The 19832-nt window shown below is 46.3% G+C and overlaps 1 protein-coding gene across 2 annotated transcripts in view; it reads right to left on the bottom strand.

Moving 5' to 3' along the window:
• Nucleotides 1-19832, bottom strand: part of LOC116515715 (carcinoembryonic antigen-related cell adhesion molecule 5-like) — a 56379-nt gene that overhangs the window by 23231 nt on the left and 13316 nt on the right. Inside the window, exons 3-5 of one of the 2 annotated variants that reach the window (XM_032227899.1) lie at nt 7959-8231; nt 4629-4886; nt 3085-3354 (exon numbers count right to left, since the gene is read on the bottom strand). In XM_032227899.1, the coding sequence (XP_032083790.1) occupies nt 3085-3354; nt 4629-4886; nt 7959-8231 (801 nt within the window). The remainder of the gene's footprint in view (nt 1-3084; nt 3355-4628; nt 4887-7958; nt 8232-19832) is intronic. The other variant, XM_032227900.1, reaches the window with a different exon arrangement.

Genomic DNA, 19832 nt, shown 5'->3' with positions numbered 1-19832 from the left:
CACAGTTCAACATTCTCAGGGCGGCCAGGGACCCTCTCTTGGGGTACCCTGGCCAGACAGAGAAGCAAAACAGAGAAGCTAACAGCTCGAAAGGTGGGGGTTCCAATTCCTGTTGTACTTCATGCTAGTTTCATCAGCCTGATGTTACTTTCTCGAGTTACAGATGGCTTGTAAGTCAACCCACCTCTTCCCCCCAGAAAGACTGAAACTGTGTTTCAAGAATAATAAGCCCAGGTGGGGCATTGAAGCAACTGGAAAACGAAACTGCCCTTTAAATATGCAGAAGCAGTAATTATTTCTTCTGGTTCTTTGGGTGTGGACTTTAAGCAGCAGTTTGCAGAGGGACTGGAGTAAAACAAGAAGAAATTGTTTTTCACCCTTCCCTAAAATAACATTTCGGCATGGTGGCTTACCTATTTCATGTAGCAGACAGAAGTAATAGACAGGAAGTTGCAAAAAGGTGCACAGAATGCCCCACAATGTTGTAAAGTGTGGCTTGCTTATAACAAGGACTCACATTTCGTCAACTGACATCTCTACTTCAAGGGACAAAGAAATCCCCTTTGGAGAGAGATTGTGTTGTGTGGTGAAGGAATAATTGATGGAACATTTTATTCTCTATGGCTGTAGATGAAGGCGGGGTCAAATGTACCATCGGTTTGGAATCATTAGTCATTAGGTAAAGGCTCCCCTCGCACATTTGTGCTAGTCGTTCCCGACTCTAGAGGGCGGGGCTCAACTCCATTACAAAGCCGAAGAGCCAGCGCTGTCCGAAGACGTCTCCGTGATCATGTGGCCAGCAGGACTAAATGCCAAAGGCGCACGGAACGCTGTTCCCTTCCCACCAAAGGTGGTTCCTATTTTTCTACTTGCATTTTTTACGTGCTTTCGAATTGCAAGGTTGGCAGAAGCTGGGACAAGAAATGGGAGCTCATTCCATTACGCAGGACTAGGGATTTGAACCGCCGAACTGCCGACCTTTCTGATCGACAAGCTCAGCGTCTTAGCCACCGAGCCACCACGTCCCTTTGGAATCATGATGCTCCCAAAATTATTTGCCTTAATCATCTGTGGGTCAGATTCTCATAGTAGACGTAACATGTAATAAACTTGAAGGGCTTCGAACTGGCTCTTGTTCCTGGTTCCATGTCCAGGCAATTGTCATCGTGTGTCACCAGGAATTATAATTTCCAGTCTGCACTAAAAACCCTACTCATTCTGATTTGTTTTAATCACCAAATGTTATTATCGGATCAACCTGATTTTATTTCCTTGACCGCAGGACTACCTGTATTAATTCTAACCCCTTTGAGATAGTTTAGCATAACTATGTTTCCCCCCCACTCTCTTGCCTTAAGTAAAGGTTTTATTTGCTGATCTATGATGGGGGGAAAAGTTTTAATTGATTGGTTGATTCTGATTGATTGACTGGCCAAACTCAGCTTAAGGATTTTAAGAGTTTTTATCCAGGCGGCTGGAGAAATTCCAACTGCCCAAAACAGAGGGTGTGTTTTACACTACACCGAGGCCTGGGTTGCCTCGGTTTTACCCCGAGGTTCAAGGGACATGGTTGTTCCAGGAATTTTTTTTAAATTTCCCACAAAGAAGTGGCGTCCTTCTCCATTCAATTCACAGCTGGCAGGTGACTCGTAACACTTGCTCAGGATTAATGTTTGCAATTATATTATTATATGTAGCCCGAGGTGATCCTGTCATCCTAATGATAGGCTTCTCCTGTCGAGTCAGATGATTATACTTGGGAGTTGATGCAATTTCTCAAACGGATTGACTTGTTAGATCAAGGGTGTCAAACTCGACTTCATTGAGGGCCTCATGAGGATTAGGTTTGACCTTGTGGGGTGGGCATAGCCAGGGTGGATGTGGCCAGCTTGACATCACTCCTGTTGGGGGCACCTGTGGCCGACTGAGCACTCGTGCCAGAGAAAATGGGCTTTCACTGGCAGAGGCTTGAAGGAGGCCTTGGCAGCTGAAAACGGAGCTCAGGAGCCCGTTTTTGCAGGCAGAAGCAACACAGGATGGCCCTTCGCTATTGATAGTGTGGTCCTGTGGGCCATATCTAAGCAAATGCGCGCACGACAAAAGCGTGGCAACAAAACCGCGGTGCTAAAACCGTGACGTCATCAACGGGACGTCATCAACGCGGCAACAACAGCGCGCCGACAGAAGCGCGATTTAAGTTAATGTAAGGGTTAGGTTTAGGGTTAGGGTTAGGTTTAGGGTTAGGTTTAGGGTTAGGTTTAGGGTTAGGTTTACAGCGCGCTACTGTCGCCGCACTGTTGTCGCCGCGCTTCAGCACTCATTCGTCGCTGCACTTTAGAACTCGCGGTTTTGTCACCGCGGTTTAGTCGGGCGCACTTTTGTCATTCGCCCTTTTGTCGGTGAACCATATCTAAGTACCCCCCGGGCCGAATCTGGCCCCCGGGCCTTGAGTTTGACACCCTGTATTAGATACAAGCTTCACAGCTCCAAATCAAAGTGAACCTTGCAAGATGACCTATCTAAACAGTTACTCAAGAGGTTTGGATAACAGTCCAGGTAGTCCTCAACTTACGGCCACAACGGAGCCCCCCCCAAATGTCCATTGTTAACAGAGACCTTCATTAAGTAAGTCTTGCCCCTTTCCACGGCCTTTTTTGCCTCAGTCATTAAGTGAATCCCAGCACAGTTGATAAGTTGGTAACTTGGTTGTTAAGTGAAACTGGCTCCCTTAGTGATAAGCACGAACCAGTGGCCAAGCGTCTTGAGTTTTGATCACAAGGGGGCTGCAAAGATCCTCACTGTCATAAATCTTTTTTTCCCCAGTGCCGTTGTGTGTTTGAACCGTCACTAAACAAACTGTTGTAAGTTGAGGACTGCCTGTAGGGGTTGGTTGCATGGCAAGGGAGGGAAAAGTGACTGGATCAAGGGAAGGCACTCAGAACACTGGATCCCGCGAATGGATCTGTTCAACGTCTCTCACATATCCCTAATTTAGAAGTTAGATTCTTACACAAGCGTGCGTGGGGAGCTCGTTCCCCAAATCCCCAAATCTCTACAATCTCCCCAAGGCAGAACCAGACTTACAAAAGACATTCAGGGTGTAGTTGAAGGAGTTGTTAGAGAAACTGTTAATCCCCCAGCAGGTGTAGAGGCCCGAATCCTGACGGCTTGTTTTACTCAAGCTAAGGTTTTGGCCATTGCTGCTTAAAGACAGGCGAGCCCCCGCCTGAAGCCTCTGCTTCCCCTTAAGCCAATAGTAGGAAACATTAAAGCCAGAGGCTGTGCAGTTGAGATAGGTTGTGCTATTCTCGACAATCTTGCCAGGGTCTCTGACGGAGATATGATTGATGGCCTCTGTTGGAAAGATAAAAAAAAAAAAGTGGGAAGTCATTGTTATTTAAGACAAACGCCTGACGTAAACATTGGAGTCTTCATCGCGGTTCATTGATTCAGGACTTCAAGATTTTATCTTGATTTTTCCATTCAGAAGGGGCTGGGCAGCCAGATCTGTGGCCGAGCGGTGAGCCTCTATGCATTTAGGAAATGTTGATCAATGACCAACTTAGCTACCCTTGAGGTCCAAAGCAGTGGTAACAGAACCAAAAAACAAAAGAAAAGGATGGAGAACATTGATATAAATCAATTCTCTTCCCCTGGACGGGAATATTTTTGTCAAGGGACCTCAAATGTTCCATGGCTAAAATGGGAAGTTGGGAAAAGCCGAGGCCAAAATTAGTTTCAGCTGAAAATTTAGCCATTAAAAAAAAAAGGAAATACGAGGTTTATCTTTTCAGGAACATCATCTGGGTGGCTTCGCTGTAAAACAATAGCTGGTTTCTGAACCACTTCTGAGACATCCCACAACCACCAAGAAGGAAAGTGGTGGAGAGACACTTCAAACGAGGCAAGCTTGAAGCAGATAAAATAAACAGAAGAAAAGAATATCGAACAGTTATAGAGTCCGAGTGAATATCGATGGGTGGGCTTGAAAACGTAGCCAGAATCTGGCCAGTTCTCAGTGCCAAGGATATAAATGAAACAGGGTTTAAAGAGAAGGTAAATGAAAAAAAGAAGAAGAAAGGCTAACAAAAATTGCACAACTGTTTTTAACTATTTGGGGTCTCACACGGCGAGGAAAGAAAATGTAAGCTCACAGTGTTGGGAAACACAAGGAAAAGAACTAAGCTCGACTATCAGAACAGGCTCAAAATAGGACTGCAGTGAGCATAAAGGAGAAGCTTTGATGGTGACATGTTGAAGGGACAACATGTAGGAGCTAATTTCTACTGGAATGACTTTCAGTCATTAGAGAAATCAGGTGGAATCTAGTCTACCAAGATCACAGGTACAGAATAAGAGAAGGAACTCAAAATAAAAGAGGAACAGCCTGTTGAAGTAGTAATGCTTCACTACTACTTCATCCCACGGTGGAGTACCATGATAACAAAACTCAAACCAAAAAATGCAGGAACGTCCAAAATCAAATCCATGCAGAGCTCTTGAAACGGACGTACCGAGATGACAGGAAGCGAAGGAAGAGTCACACCAAAAAAAAGATAGCCAGAGAAATCACCCCACAGCAAGTCCTCCAAAAGGTTTGGGTGAGCTTGGCCGTCCAAGCTACTCACCCCGGATGCTGATCTCCAGTCCGACGGCTTTGGAGAGTCCAGTTTCGACATTGTCAACTCGACAAGTATAGTTCCCAGCGTTCTTCAGAGTAAGACGCTGGGCCAGGTGAGAATCGTTCTGACGTGCCAGAAGCTCTCCATTAAGATACCAAGAAAACTTTGCAGGTGGATTAGAGACGGCAGAGCAGAAGAGGTTGAGAGTGGAATGCTCATTGTAAACTTGTTGTAGGGGGTTGATTACGGGGTGTTCAGGCCCGTCTGAAGTAAACATAGGAAAGTCATATGTTGGGAAAAAAAACCATGCTACTTAGGAAAACTACCAGTCTTATTATGGCATTACGTCTCAAAACCGTGACCCGTCAAAACCGCGGTCCACTAAAGCACGCCCAATTAAAGCACGTACCTGACGTCATCAGCAGCGCGACAAATACGACCGCGGAGAAAAAAGGGCGCTTTAAAAAGCGCTTTTAAAGCAAGCCAATTCACATAAAGGTAAGGGTTAGGGTTAGGGTTAGGTTTAGGTTTAGGGTTAGGGTTAGGTTAAGGGTTAGGGTTAGGTTTAGGGTTACGTTAAGCGTTAGGGTTAGGTTTAGGGTTAGGTTAAGGGTTAGCGTTAGGTTTAGCGTTAGGTTAAGGGTTAGGTATAGGGTTAGGTTTAGGGTTAGGTTAAGGGTTAGGCTTAGGGTTAGGTTTAGGGTTAGGTTTGGGGGGGTTAGATTTAGATTTACGCGTTAATTTTAAGTTTACCGCTCACAGCGTGCTGTTTTCGTCGCGCTGTGATGACGTCACGTACGCACTTTCGTCGAGCGCGCTTTAGTCTACCGCGGTTTTGTGGTGGAACCCTCAAAACGGAATAGGACATCTCCCTGCAGCCAATTTTTGCTGGGGCAAACTTGCTTCAGGACAATTCAACAAATACAAAACTTTACATGGATTTTGATGGATCTGTGACCAATAATAACAACAGCAATAGCAATAGCAGTAGACTTATATACCGCTTCATAGGCCTTTCAGGCCTCTCTAAGCGGTTTACAGAGAGTCAGCATATTGCCCCCAACAATCTGGGTCCTCATTTTACCCACCTCGGAAGGATGGAAGGCTGAGTCAACCCTGAGCCGGTGAGATTTGAACCGCTGACCTGCTGATCTAGCAGTAGCCTGCAGTGCTGCATTTAACCACTGCGCCACCTTGGAAAGAAGCTACTCCATAAATAAAAGAGTTACAATAATTTCGACCAAAACGTGATCACCGATAATAAAAAAATACCCAAACGAAACGATCAAATACAGCATTGAATTGTCCTGGAGTGAGTTGGCCATGGCGAGTTGTCCTAAACCCATCTGAAAATAAAATCCTAATTTTGGGGTGTAAACAGAGGTGGGTTGTTCCCAGTTTGGCCTGGATCGGGCGAACCAGTAGTAGCGGCGGCAGGAGGCTCCGCCCACCCACTCGGATGCTTTAGCACATGTGTGCAAGTGTGCGCAGGAGCCCGCCCGAACCAGTAGTAAAAATATTGGCAACACACCACTGGGTGTAACCATATGCTGTCTCTATATATGGAGAAATCCCAGGGAGTGGAAAACTAGAGAGTGTTTGGCTAAAACCCAACAATAACCTCAAAACATTACGGAGCTCCAGTTTTCTGGATCCTCTTTTATTTCTTGCTTGTTTTCACGCTCAAAGCTTTAACTCAAGCTAGTTTTAAGCTCAGTGAAGAAGCTGGTTCCTATTATTCTTTTTTCAAGCATCCATTTGAAGAGTAAAGAGCTTGTTTTTTGATGGTCCTTGGAGGCAGGTTGGGTTGAAGGAGAGTTACTAGGCCAAAACTACCCTGCTGGTTTTCAAGGCAGTACTTGAAAATAAATAACAGGACTGGATCCTGGATTCAAATCACCAACTATTTCCTGCCTTCAGGTTCAGAATGAACGTCTTTCAGCTCTTTGGGCTGAAAGAATCATTGTCACACAGGGCAGAGCAGGGGGAAAAATAAACAAAATAGAAGGGGCAAAGTCTCATCCTTCCTTGGACGCAGATTAACCCGAAATCAACCATTCCAAGGAAAGAGAGAGATAGAGACTAGAACCAAACACATGATGAAGGTGGCAAATGAATTTGAGGTTGCTTCTCCTTCCTTCTAAAGCCAGCTGTCTTCAGTTAGCCAGGGGAGAAAAGACATCAAAAGACATTTGTCAAAAGTCATTTATTTAGGTATCTTGGTACCCAGCTGCTTTGAAACTCATCGAATTTGGTATTCAATGCATCTCAATGAGAAAATTTCGTCCCCGGTACTTGTTATTTGTTTAGTACTAAACACACAAGCTAGAATTTGTCAGTGCCGGTTGCCCTTTCACACAGTAGCTCTTGCCCTGTGCACATTCCCTTGCTGTCTTATACTAGCTTTTGTGGTCATTTTTGTGTACTTTTGAGCTTTTTCCTCCCCACATCAGTACAGGCAATTTTTAACACTTTTTTAAATCCAAGCTTGTCTTAATTTTTAGGTTTATTTCTCATGTAAAGTAATGATATCCGACCCTATCTTTTTACAGATTGCCTTCAAAACGTGCATTGTCTTTGGTTTGGGAACTCATAAAAATTATTTATATTATTCCTTATGGGAAAAATGTGTTTAGTACTCATCGTTTTTGCTACACCTCTTGGAATCAATTAATGATGAGTACTAAGGTACCACTGTATCTTCTATTGAGAGTCTACTAAAAGTCTATTAGCCAGTTGTATCCAACTCATCATCATTTTTTGACCGAAGGACTCAGTGTTGTCAAAAGACATTTTCTGTGGTCATAGGGCCAGCATAGCTATTCCACAAAGGCACATGGAACACTGTTACTGTTAATTAGTGGTACCTAATTATCTACTTGCAATTGCTTTCAAACTGTTAGATGGGCCGGAACTGGAGCAAGTAACGGGAGTTCACCCTGTCTCGTGGTGCTCAGGTGTCAGACCCAAGTTATCAGCATTCCAGTTGATGAGCTCAGTGTCTTTAACCACTGAGCCATCACCCCCCCCCCGAGGGTCTATTAAAAGGGGCCAACTGATGGTGAGCCATTAGAGTGGTGCAGTGGCCTAAAGGTGGAGCTCTCGCCTCACAATCAGGAGGCTGTGAGTTCGATCCTAGGTAGAGGCAGATATTTCTCTCTCTGGGCAGAATGAGAATATATCTGCTGAACAAAACTCTGCATTGGCGACAAGGAAGGGCATCTGGCCAGGAAACCCTCAGTTCCATTCAGTTGCCCAGACTCCGACCCGCAAAGAAGATGAACTGACGGTGAGCCATTGGCTGGATGGGAAGGGACACTTCCAGCCTAAACTTACAGAAGATGTCAAGCTGGTGAGGCTCACTGCTGCTGGCCGAGAAGCTATTTTGCCCAGAACAGGTATAGCTGGTTGCGTCACTTCGAGAAGTTGTAAGGAGCGTGAGGGTCTGGCTGTTGTTCTTCACAAGGACCTTCCCTCCTGCTTCAATCGGTTGGCCTCCCTTCAACCAGGAGTAGGAAACATTGAAACCCAAAGAGGAACAATGAAAAGTGACAGGTTGGTTTTCTAGCACATGAGAAGGCCCGGTGACGGTGACTTTAAGGACAGCACCTGTGAGGATAGAAAAGGGGCAGAGGAGACTCCAGATTGCTGGGGAATCAAGTCATCCACCCCCACCACCAATTTTAAGCAGATCACAAAGTCCAGGAAAAAGAACCAAGCACCTCTTACACACAGACACAGATACCAACACTCGCAAGGACGATCAATTGGGGAGCATGACAGAGAAACACACTGTAGGATGACAGCATTTCACAGCCGTAGAAGTCCAGAGACAGAGAAATACAGGTAGTCTGCGACTTACAACTGTCTGTTTAGTGGCCGAAGTTACGACGACACTGAAACAAGTGACTCAGGATTGTTCTCCACACTTACGACCATGGCCACGCGATCAAAATTCAGATGCTTAGCAACCGACTCATATTTGTGACGGTTGCAGGGTTGTGGGTTGGTGACCTTCTGACTGGCATAGTCAAAACGGGGAAGCGAGATTCACTTAGCAACCATGTTACTAACTTAAGAGCGGCGGTGATCCACTTAACAACGGTGGCCAGAAAGGTCATAAAATGGAACAAAAACAACCTTAACCGCTGTCTTGCTTAGCCATGAAAATGTATTGATCGTATAAGTTGAGGATTACCTGTATTAAGGACTTAAAAAGAGGGGCAAAATAACCAAGGAACCCGTCATCAGTATTACGTTGAAAAATCCTCCATTCATAGAGCGGCAACATGAGGCGGATGCCAATCCTACGGAGGGGAAGGGAGACCACGCAAGGAAGCAACAGATCTCATCAAATACAGAGAAAGTGTTAAAGCAATGATGGCTAACCTTTTCGGCGCTGCATGCTGAAAGATCGTGCACGCACACAGCCATAACGCAATGGATGTGTGATGCCCTCCCTGTGTGCCCACCCCTGCACATGTGTGTGACCCCCCCCGTGCTCCTCCGTGCATGCACACGCGTCTCCCACATTCGCCCCGCATATGCGGCAGAGACCCGAAAACCAGAAAGCTGGCCTGCGGGATACACGGGCACATGCAGAGTGGAGCTGAGCTGGGGCGACAGCTTGCCTGCCCGCAGAGAGGGTTCTACGCTCCCCCCCTGTGGCATGGGAGCCATACATTGGCCATTACAGTGTTAAAGAATCCACACATTCACACGGAAAGCCCTTTCCCAAATGCCTTTTTTGTTTGTCATTGCTCAATTCGTTCAGTTTTTTTTATGGACCCAGTAAAACAGATAACAGATCAATGAAGCGCACCTGAAAAAAACAGAGGAATCAAAAGTGAACCCATTCAACCAAAAAGCATCCGGCCAACTTCGACAAGTTATACATATTGCCAAAAGTATTGGCTCACCCATCCAAATAATCAGAATCAGGTGCTCCAATCCCTTCCATGGCCACAGGGGTATATAAACTCAAGTACCCAGGCATGCAGACTGTTTTTACAAACATTGGCAAAAGAATCGGTCGCTCTCAGGAGCTCAGTGAATCCCAGCGTGGACCTGTGATAGGATGCCACCTGTGCAACAAATCCGGTCGTGAAATTCCCTCGCTCCTAAATATCCCACCGTCAACTGTCAGCTGTATTATAAGAACGTGGAAGTGTTTGGGAACGACAGCAGCTCAGCCACGAAGTGGTAGGCCACGTAAACTTCTCCAATATCAGTGTGCGACCTCACAAATGCGCTTCTGGAAGAATGGTCAAAAAGTCCCATAAACACACTCCTGAACCTTGTGGACAGCCTTCCCAGAAGAGTTGAAGCACTCTACATGGGGCTGCCCTTGAAGAGTGTTCGGAGACTACAGTTGGTCCAGAATGCAGCCGCGCGAGCGATATCGGGTGTACCTCGGTACACCCATGTTACACCTATCCTCCACGAGCTGCACTGGCTCCCTATTGGATGCGCTACAAAGTGCTGGTGATTACCTTTAAAGCCCTACATGGCATTGGACCTGGATATCTGAGAGACCGTCTCCTGCTACACACCTCCCAACGTCCGATAAGAACCCACAGGCTATGCCTCCTCTGGGTGCCGTCAACCGGACAATGCCGGCTGGCGACCACTCGGGGGAGAGCCTTTTCTGTAGCTGCTCCGGCTCTGTGGAACGAGCTACCAGCAGAGATCCGGACCCTTCCCACTCTCGTGGCCTTCCAAAAAGCCACCAAAACCTGGCTGTTCCGACAGGCCTGGGGTTGTTGATTTTTAAATCAGGTCCAACCCCCAGCTAAGGCAAATGTACGTTGTGTTTTTTAAACTGTTTTTGTTTCTTTCCCCTATGTGTTATTTTATTTTGTATTTGTAAGTCGCCCGGACTCCTCCGGGATTGGGTGGCATATAAGCTCATTAAATTGCGAATTGAAGCTGTTATAGCTGCCAAGGGTGGACCGATGTCATATTGAACCCTATGGATTAGGAATGGGAGGTCACCTACCGTAAATTCATATGCGAGTAAAGGCGGGTGAGCGAATACTTTTGGCAATATAGTGTAGCTAAGGGCTGGGAAAACCTGGCAACCTTTTGCAGCCCTTGGCCCAGGTAGCCATCGGTGTTTATGCAAGAGACACTGTAGGCATTTTACGAGCTGTCATTAAAATAATACAACCTTGTGTTGGCTACTGTGCAATCCTTCTACCGCTTTTTCCATCCCAGGATTAGACTTTGGAGAGCCTACAGTTAGGATAGGTGACTCAACCACCTGATCCAAGTCCTTCCTGGGGTTTTGAGGTCCATCGTTGATGTAGCTTGGACTGGCGTGTCGTGACTACAATCTTCCAACACACACACACACTAGAGCCCGATGTGAACATCTGTACGTTTGTTGGTTTTGCACACCTTATAAAATGTTTCTGTTGCTAAACGGCGACACTAATCTCCGTTTCAAAGCCGAAGAGCCAGCGCTGTCCGAAGACGTCTCCGTGGTCACGTGGCCGGCATGAATAAATGCCGAAGGCGCACGGAACGCTGTTACCTTCCCACCCAAGGGGGGTTCCTATTTTTCTACTTGCATTTTACCTGCTTTTGAAAATGGTCTCCCCTGCCCCCCCCCCCCCCAATAGGCCATTTGGAAGCTGGGAATAGATGTCTCCAAACTTTTGGTAGGCCCATTGGGCCTATATTTTGCCCTCTCCAGGGTCCGGAGGCTTTGCTGAAGCCTGGGGAGAGTGAAAATGGCGTCCTCCCGGCCCGCTGGAAGGTCGAAAATTAGCTGGCCAGAGTGCGCATACGGGCTGCAGCTGACAGTTCATGTGCCGGCAGATATGGCTTTGTGTGTCACCTGTGGCACTTGTGCCATAGGTTCACCACCACGGGTCTAGGCTTTCCTGCCTGAGCAGGTAGTTGGACTAGAAAACCTCCAAAATCCCTTCCAACTTTTGTTATTCTGTTCTGTTCTGTTTTCTGTTCTGTTCTATTCTACTCTTTTCTATTCTATTCTTTTCTATTCTGTTCTATTCTATTCTATTCCATTCCACTCTACTCTTTTCTATTCTGCGTTTTTCTTTTCTTTTCTATTTTCTATTCTATTCTATTTTCTATTCTTTTCTATTCTATTTTCTATTCTATTTTCTATTCTATTTTCTATTCTATTTTCTATTCTATTTTCTATTCTATTTTCTATTCTATTTCTATTTTCTATTCTATTCTATATTCTATTCTATTCTATTTTCTATTCTATTTTCTATTCCATTCCACTCCACTCCACTCCATTCCATTCTATTCTATTTTCTATTCTATTCCATTACATTACATTCCATTCTACTCTACGCTATTCTATGCTACACTACGCTCTCCTATTGTGGCTTTTTTCATTGCCGTTTTAACTTTGATCAGTCACTAAAAGAACTGTTGTACATTGAAGACAACTTGTGTAAGGCTGCTAGGGACGTGGCCTCCACTCCCAGCTCCCGCGAATGCGACAACCTCCGAAATTGCATCAATGCAAGCTTTGTGTTCTGGTTCTGACGATTTCCATCTCACCATGTTTCAGAAAAACTGCACCGAAACACACAATTATTTGCATTCGAGGATTTCCTACGGTGCCTTCTTGTTTTGACCTCTGGTCCCGCCGGCGCCATTTTCAGGTACGGCTGCTCTTCTCCCTCCTTGCTTTCCGAGGGAATTGCCAAGTCTTGTTAGGTGATGAAATAAAGCAGCACAATGGGACCATTTCTATCCTCCGGGGATCTAGAAGATGATGAGCCGCCTCAGGAGGATTTGTGCCACAACAGATTGCATAAAGGTGCAGGAAGCTGTAGCCCTCAGCTAACTTTCAGCTCAGGAAAGCTAAGTACAGGTACGTAGAATAACAGAGTTGGAAGGGACCTTAGAGGTCTTCCAGTCCAACCCCCTGCTCAGGCTAGAAACCTTATACCAGGGGGGTCAAACTGCTTAGAGCTGACCCGCGGGGCGCCCTGGAAATAGTGAGGGACCGCCCCACAGTGCCTCTGCTGGCAAAAACAGAGGACCACATGCAGCCCTCCCGAGCACCACTTTCACCGGCAGAGTGCTGCAGGAGGCTGTCGCAGTCGGAAACGGAGCTCGGGAGCTCCTGCTAGACACCTCCCAACGGCCGATAAGAACCCACAGGCTAGGCCTCCTCCGGGTGCCGTCGACCGCATAATGCCGGCTGGCGACCTCCCGGGGGAGAGCCTTTTCTGTAGCTGCTCCGGCTCTCTGGAACGATCTGCCCGCAGAGATCCGGACCCTTCCCACTCTCGCGGCCTTCCAAAAAGCCACCAAAACCTGGCTGTTCCGGCAGGCGTTGATCTATGAACCAGGTCCAGCCCCCAGCTAAGCCAAATGTATGTTGTGTTTTTTAAACTGTTTTCATTTCTCCCCTATTTGTTATTTTATTTTATCTCGTATTTGTAAGCCGCCCGGAGTCCTACGGGATCGGGCGGCATATAAGATCATTAAATTACGAATTACGAATTACGTTTTCACTGGAAGAGCGCTCCGGCCACCACAGGCACTTCCAACACGAGTGACGTCGAGAAAGTGTTGACCCTGGAGGTCAAACACAACCCTGATTATGGCCTTCTGTGAAATCAAGTTTGACACCCCAGCCTTATACCATTTCAGACAACCTGTCGTGTTGGACAGAAAGCGACAGAGCAGACTCTAACGTTGAAAAACATTTTGTAAGTCAGCAATGGCAAATAATTTTCTGTACGGTGGCCAAGAAAAAAACCCGTTTGTATCCACAAAATCCCCAGGAATTTACCTTGACTAGAGAGAGACAGAGAGAGACACTGCATCCTTTTATAGTGCAGGAAAAAGCACCAGACAATTCTTGGCACGCATTAATCTTGCCTACCCAATCTTGATATATATCCAACCAGGAAGGCATTTATATTTCTTTCTTCCTTTCTTCCAAGGCAATTGAGAAGGCGCTCATCACGAACGTAACACACAGGCAGGCCTCGTCTTACGACCGTACGTTTAACCAACGTTCAAAGTTACAACAGTGCAGAAAAAAAAGAGACTCACTGCTGGTCTTTGCACTTAGGACTGTGACAGGATCCCTCATTGGTCACAATGATCCAAATTTGGACAACTGATACCCTGTTTTCCTGAAAATAAGACCTCCACAGATAATAAGCCCAATTGGGCTTTGGAGAGCATGCGCTAAAATAAGCCCTCCCGCAAAAATATTGCCACACAGCGGCAGCCAGGAGGTGACCCCGCTCGCCGCCTCCTGCACCTCAAAAATAATAAGACCTCCCCAAAAATAAGACCAAGTGCTTATTTCGGGGGTCAAAAGAAAATAAGACCCTGTCTTATTTTTGGAGAAACACAGTAATTTTGTCAATTTGTCAATTTTAATAGATTTGTATGCCACCCAATCCCGCAGGACTCCGGGCGGCTTACATAAAAGACAGTTTAAAAAAGAAGATGTTAAAAATTTAAAATATAAGACAAAACAAATTAAAACAGATTAAAAGCAGGACACAACATACACTCGATGTTAATGGGGCTGAAGCTCAATCAGAGATCAGCAGCCCCAGGCCTGCCGGAACAGCCAAGTCTTAACAGACTTTCGGAAGGCCGAGAGAGTGGGGAGGGTCCGGATTTCAGGGGGCAGTTCGTTCCAGAGGGCCGGGGCAGCTACAGAGAAGGCCCTCTTCCGAGGAGCCGCCAGACGACATTGTGCAGTCGATGGTACCCGGAGAAGGCCCACCCTGTGAGATCTTATTGGGCGCTGGGAGGTATGATGCAGGAGGTGGTCACGGAGATATCCAGGTCCTAGTCCATGTAATTGAGATGTAATTGAGATGTATTTGCTACAGTGCCAATGTCCCATGGTCACAATTTGCAACCTTTCCAGATGAGTCAGCCAAAGTCAACGAAGGAAGCTGGGTTCACTTAAGAGGAGCCGAGGTGGCGCAGTGGGTAGAGTGCAGTACTGCAGGCCACTTCAGCTGACTGCTAGTTCGGCAGTTCGGCGGTTCAAATCTCACTGACTCAAGGTTGACTCAGCCTTCCATCCTTCCGAGGTGGGTGAAATGAGGACCCAGATTGTTGTTGGGGGCGATATGCTGACTCTGTAAACCACTTAGAGAGGGCTGAAAGCCCTATGAAGCGGTATATAAGTCTAACTGCTAACTGCTATTAAGGGCTTAACAAGCATTGCAAAAAATAAAAAAATAGGTTGCAAAATGAAGCATGACTCCCTCAACAGCCACTCTGCTTAGCGACGGAAATTCTGATCCCAGTTGTGGTCGCAAGCAGAGGACTAGCTTGTATGCTGATCTATTTTGGTCTGGTGTGCAAATTGAGCAAACCGATTCATCCTTCGCATACAGAATGGGCTCTAACAACGACCAGAAACCTCCGGTTTATTTTGCCAAGCTCCGCGTTTCATGATTAAAAAGTGATCATTCCACGGCAGGATATGGCACTTCTCTGGCGACAATAAACTCCTTGCTCTCTGATTAATTTTTTTTTTTGCCCTAGTTGACAAACATGGCTGGGCTGGCTATGAAAACTCAGGCCAAAAATAATAAAAAAGTGACTTTATACGTTTGCAGACAATTTTACGGGTTCAAATTTAAAGGCTTTTTAAACAGGTGACAGAGGAAAAAGTTATTGTTTAGTTCAGTGACGGTTAACCTTTTCGGTGCCAAGTGCCTCAAGAGGGCATGTGCAAAACCCCAAAATGCACTGTGAGCCCCCACTTGTGCATGACCCCTGCCTCCCCCTCGCTCATTTTTGGCTTTCATAGCAGTAGCAATAGCAATAGCAGTTAGACTTATATACCGCTTCATAGGGCTTTCAGCCCTCTCTAAGCGGTTTACAAAGTCAGCATATATTGCCCCCCCCCAGTCTGGGTCTTCATTTTACACACCTCAGAAGGATGGAAGGCTGAGTCAACCCTGAGCTGGTGAGATTTGAACCGCCGAACTGCAGCTTAGCAGTCAGCTGAATTGGCCTGCAGTACTGCACTCTATCCACAGCACCACCTCGGCTCCAGGTTAGTGCAGGAGGCTTTCTCGGCCCAAAACGGGGCACAGAAGGCCTTGCTTGGCACCCCTGCGCCCCGTTTTGGCTTCCAGGATGGTGCAGGAAGCCTATGAGGCCCAAAATGGGTAGTGGGCGGCTGCACGAGCCCCCCAAATGCAATGCAAGTGCCCCCCATATGCTTCCCGCCTCCCCGTGCATGCATGGCAGAGACACAAAGACCAGCTGGTTGGTGGAAGGCGCGCGCGCATGCGCAGTGGAGCTGGCCTGGGGTGATGGCTGGTGCACCGCAGGGAGGGCTCTGCTTGCCACCTGTGGTATGCGTGCCATAGGTTCATCATCACGGATTTGGTTAAAGAAAGGAGAATAAATTGCTTCTGGAGGGCCATTTCTGAATAAATAATAGATGAGCGCCTCTTCCTTGTTTCATTTTCAACCCACCACCTGGGATCAATCTGTTAAAATATTCATGACTGGGAGAGGCATGGGAAAAAGGTCAGCCAATGAATAGGCATGGCAACTAAGTCAGCCAATGGGAGCTTAAACAGATCTGAGTCTGTGCAGAGAATTGAAACCGAAACTTAAGCAGTCAGCTGCTCTGAGAAGTAAACTAGCGGTTTGTCTGGGCTTGTCTGCTGAAATGAAACTAAATTGTTTGTGTTTGCCGGTAACTCTCCTGCCTTGAGTTTACTTGGAAGAACCGCCTGTTGGTATTGTACATTTATTCATCTATCCTTATGTATATAAAGAAGTTCATTAATCCAGCTGAATCAGTTATCTGTGCGCGCGTTCTGGATTTGAATTTATGCAACAAACTCAGACAAAATCTCAATTCTCTCCCTTGACAGCCAAACGGGGGCCGTTCCCATCTGGATCTCAAAAGGCTGTCCAATTTAATTTTTTCCCTATGGACGCCATAGGTGGCGCAGTGGTTAAATGCAGCACTGCAGGCTACTGCTAGATCAGCAGGTCAGCGGTTCAAATCTCACCGGCTCAGGGTTGACTCAGCCTCCCATCCTTCCGAGGTGGGTAAAATGAGGACCCAGATTGTTGGGGGCAATATGCTGACTCTCTGTAAACCGCTTAGAGAGGCCTGAAAGGCCTATGAAGCGGTATATAAGTCTACTGCTATTGCTATTGCTCTTGTCTGCGTCTTTGGTCAATGCCCCCGATGCCAGCAGTCTCATTATCTAGGCCTGGTGCCAGCCAATTAAAAAAAGAAAATAGCTGTTGGGTTAATGAAAAACAAGGAAAGAGAAGGAATGTGCAGGACTTTGCAACGGGAGGCCGGGGGTGGGGGTGGGGGAATGTAGCGCAAATCTCCATGGGCTTTCATAAGAAAAGCCCTAACCCAGTGTTTCTCAACCTTGGTGACTTTAAGTCCTGTGTACTTCAACTCCCAGAATCCCCCAGCCAGCGCAGCACAGCTGGCTGGGGGATTCTGGGAGTTGAAGTCCACAGGACTTAAAGTCACCAAGGTTGAGAAACACTGTCCTAACCATTGTGTAAAACCCTATTGAGAGACCCAAGTTTCCCGAAACTGCTGACCCAACTTCTGACTAATTGTTTCTGCGGAATCTGTCTCCAGAACAGAAGAAGGAAAAAGAGAGTGAGGCCAGGCTTGAAGTATCAAGGGAACTCGTCAAATGAACAGGAAGCAAGATCTTTCTCTGCTCCTCCTTTGCCACGTCTTGGTTAACGGACTCACATTCAAAATAAGGAGAACTCGCTCGTGCAACCCTTAGTATCTTCTCTCGGTCAATAGAATACAATTGCTAGCCTTGAAAATACAGTCTAAATGTTGCAGAGGCATTTTCTTAAGGACCTGGAGATAATACTGGAACAATATTGATTTTATTATTTCACTAATGCTTCCTCGGGCACTTAAAATGCCTTTTCTTTCCTTTCCTTCCCTTCCTTCCTCTTTCTTTCTTTCTTTCTTTCTTTCTTTCTTTCTTTCTTTCTTTTTCTTTTCTTTCTTCCTCTTTCTTTTCTTTTCCTTCCTTCCTCTTTCTTTCCTTCCTTCTTCCTCCCCTTCCTTCTTTCGTTCCTCCCTTTTCCTTCCCTCCTTCCTTTTTCTCTTCCCTCCTTCCTGTCTCTTCCCTCCTTCCTTCCCTCCCTCTTCCCTTTCTCTTTCTCCTCTTTCTTCCTTCCTTTTCCTCCCTCCCTTCTCCTCCCTCCCTTCCCTTGTTACTCGATAAATAATTCAAGATGGCAAACATACTTAATACTCCTTCCTCCTCCTATTTTTCCCTGTAACAATAACTCTGTGGGGCTAAGTGGGGGATAGGGTTGGTGATTGTCCCAAATTACCCAGGTGGGATTAGAACTCACTGTCTCCTGCTGAGTGGCCCCAAATCACTCAGCTGGCTTTCATGCCTAAGGTGGGGCTAGAATTCCCAATCTCCCGGTGATTGTTCCAAAGTCACCCAGCCATCTTGAAACAGGACTAGAACTCACACTCCTGGCTTCTGGGCCAGCACCTCCACCACTAGACCAAACAAGCTCTTTCATTACTATAGTAGTAGTTTGAAACAACGCTACCCTTCAGACCTTCCACACCAAATTTTGTAAAAGCAACGCTGGGTGAGGATTGGTTGGGTGGTTTATGGGACTTGAACTCAATGCACCCAGAGGCTGACAGATCACCAAAGGCTAATGTACAGTAAGAACCTGCCCACTACTATTAAAAGAGTCTCTTTGGGAAAGGGAGACAGGAGGAGAGAATGAAAGGAAGACGGGGGAAAGAAGAAAGAGATGAGGAGAGGAGGATGGAAGGAAGAGGAAATGAAGGAGAAAGGGCAGGAAGGGAAGAAGGAAGGAGAGGAGGAAGGAGGAAAGTAGAGAAGGGAGGGAGGGAGAAAGGAAAGGGAAAGGAAAGGAGGATGGAAGGGAGAGAAAAGGAAGGAGAGAGGGTAGGAAGGGAAAGAGGAAGAGTAGGAGTAAGGGAGAGGTAAGGGAAGAAGGAAGGGGAAGGAGAGGAGGAAGGAAGGAAGTAGAGGAGGGAGGGAGGGAGAAAAGAAAGGGAAAATAAGGTGGAGTTACAACAGGAGGAAGCGATGGTGAATAAAGCAACCCAAACTGTATATTATAACCTATTGAGTGAAATAAATGTGTAAGAATGATAAATGTAAAGAAGAATAACAATTATGTGGACGTATACTTAAAATGGTATGTAAGAGAATAAAAAAAAAATCTTTAAAAAAGAGTCTCTTTGGATAGTGAGAGGGACACACATAAATTAAACCAACTAATGAAAAAGTAGAATGAAGTGGTGGGTTCTCAGCCATCACATCTTGGGGGACGGTGGGAAGGAAAAAGGCAAAGTTCTACAAATATTTTTCCTTCTCTCAAAAGAGACAGAACATTCCGGACATCAAGCAAGGACATCAGTTGTTTAACCAAACAATTCTCCTATATTTACACTGCGGTTGGCAGCCCAAACAACGGCAAAGATTCCTTCTCGGGAGGGACAGAGGCAGAAATGCAGAGAAAGGAGGGGGCGGGGGCTCCCTCAATGGGGCCCATGGAACTTAAGGACTCAGCATCTTGCAAGTTGAAGAGGAGCATATGCTGAAGAGGTGGCTGCCTTATCTAAAGCAGCAGGCGATCAAAGCTATGGGTTTGGGGTTTTTTGCATCGTTCCCCCACTTTTTCTTGAGATTTGAAAGAAGAAAACAGCCTCTGTTGTTTCTCTCAAAACAAGCTTGCAGCATCGGCTGGCTTAAGGCTGACTGGCCCCAAGGCCCCCCAAGCAACTTTGTGATTAACTGAAGATCTGTCGTACTATTTAATATAATAAATAAAATCTATCTTTCTCTCTCTTTCCATCTCTCTCTCTCCATCTCTGTCTCTCTCTCCATCTCTCCCCTCTCTCTGTCTCTCTTCCTTTCTCTCCGTCTCTCTCTCTTTCAATTTCTCTCCATCTCTCTCTTTCTCTGCCTCTTCCCTCTGTGTCTCTCTTCCTTTCTTTGTATCTCTCTCTCTCCATCTCTCTCCTTCTCTCTCTCTCTCTCTATCTCCATTTCTTTCTGTCTCTCTCCCTCTCTCTGTCTCTCTTCCTTTCTCTCCATCTCTCTCTTTCCATCTCTGTCTCTGCCCCCCTCTCTCCCTCTCTCTCTGTCTCTCTCCCTTTCTTTCTCTCTGTTTGTCTCTCTCCCTCTTTCTGTGTCTCTCCCTTTCCCT

The sequence above is a fragment of the Thamnophis elegans genome, chromosome 12, assembly GCF_009769535.1.
Source record: "Thamnophis elegans isolate rThaEle1 chromosome 12, rThaEle1.pri, whole genome shotgun sequence".
In the NCBI taxonomy this organism is placed as follows: domain Eukaryota; kingdom Metazoa; phylum Chordata; class Lepidosauria; order Squamata; family Colubridae; genus Thamnophis; species Thamnophis elegans.
This window is presented reverse-complemented; position numbering and strand designations above follow the sequence as displayed.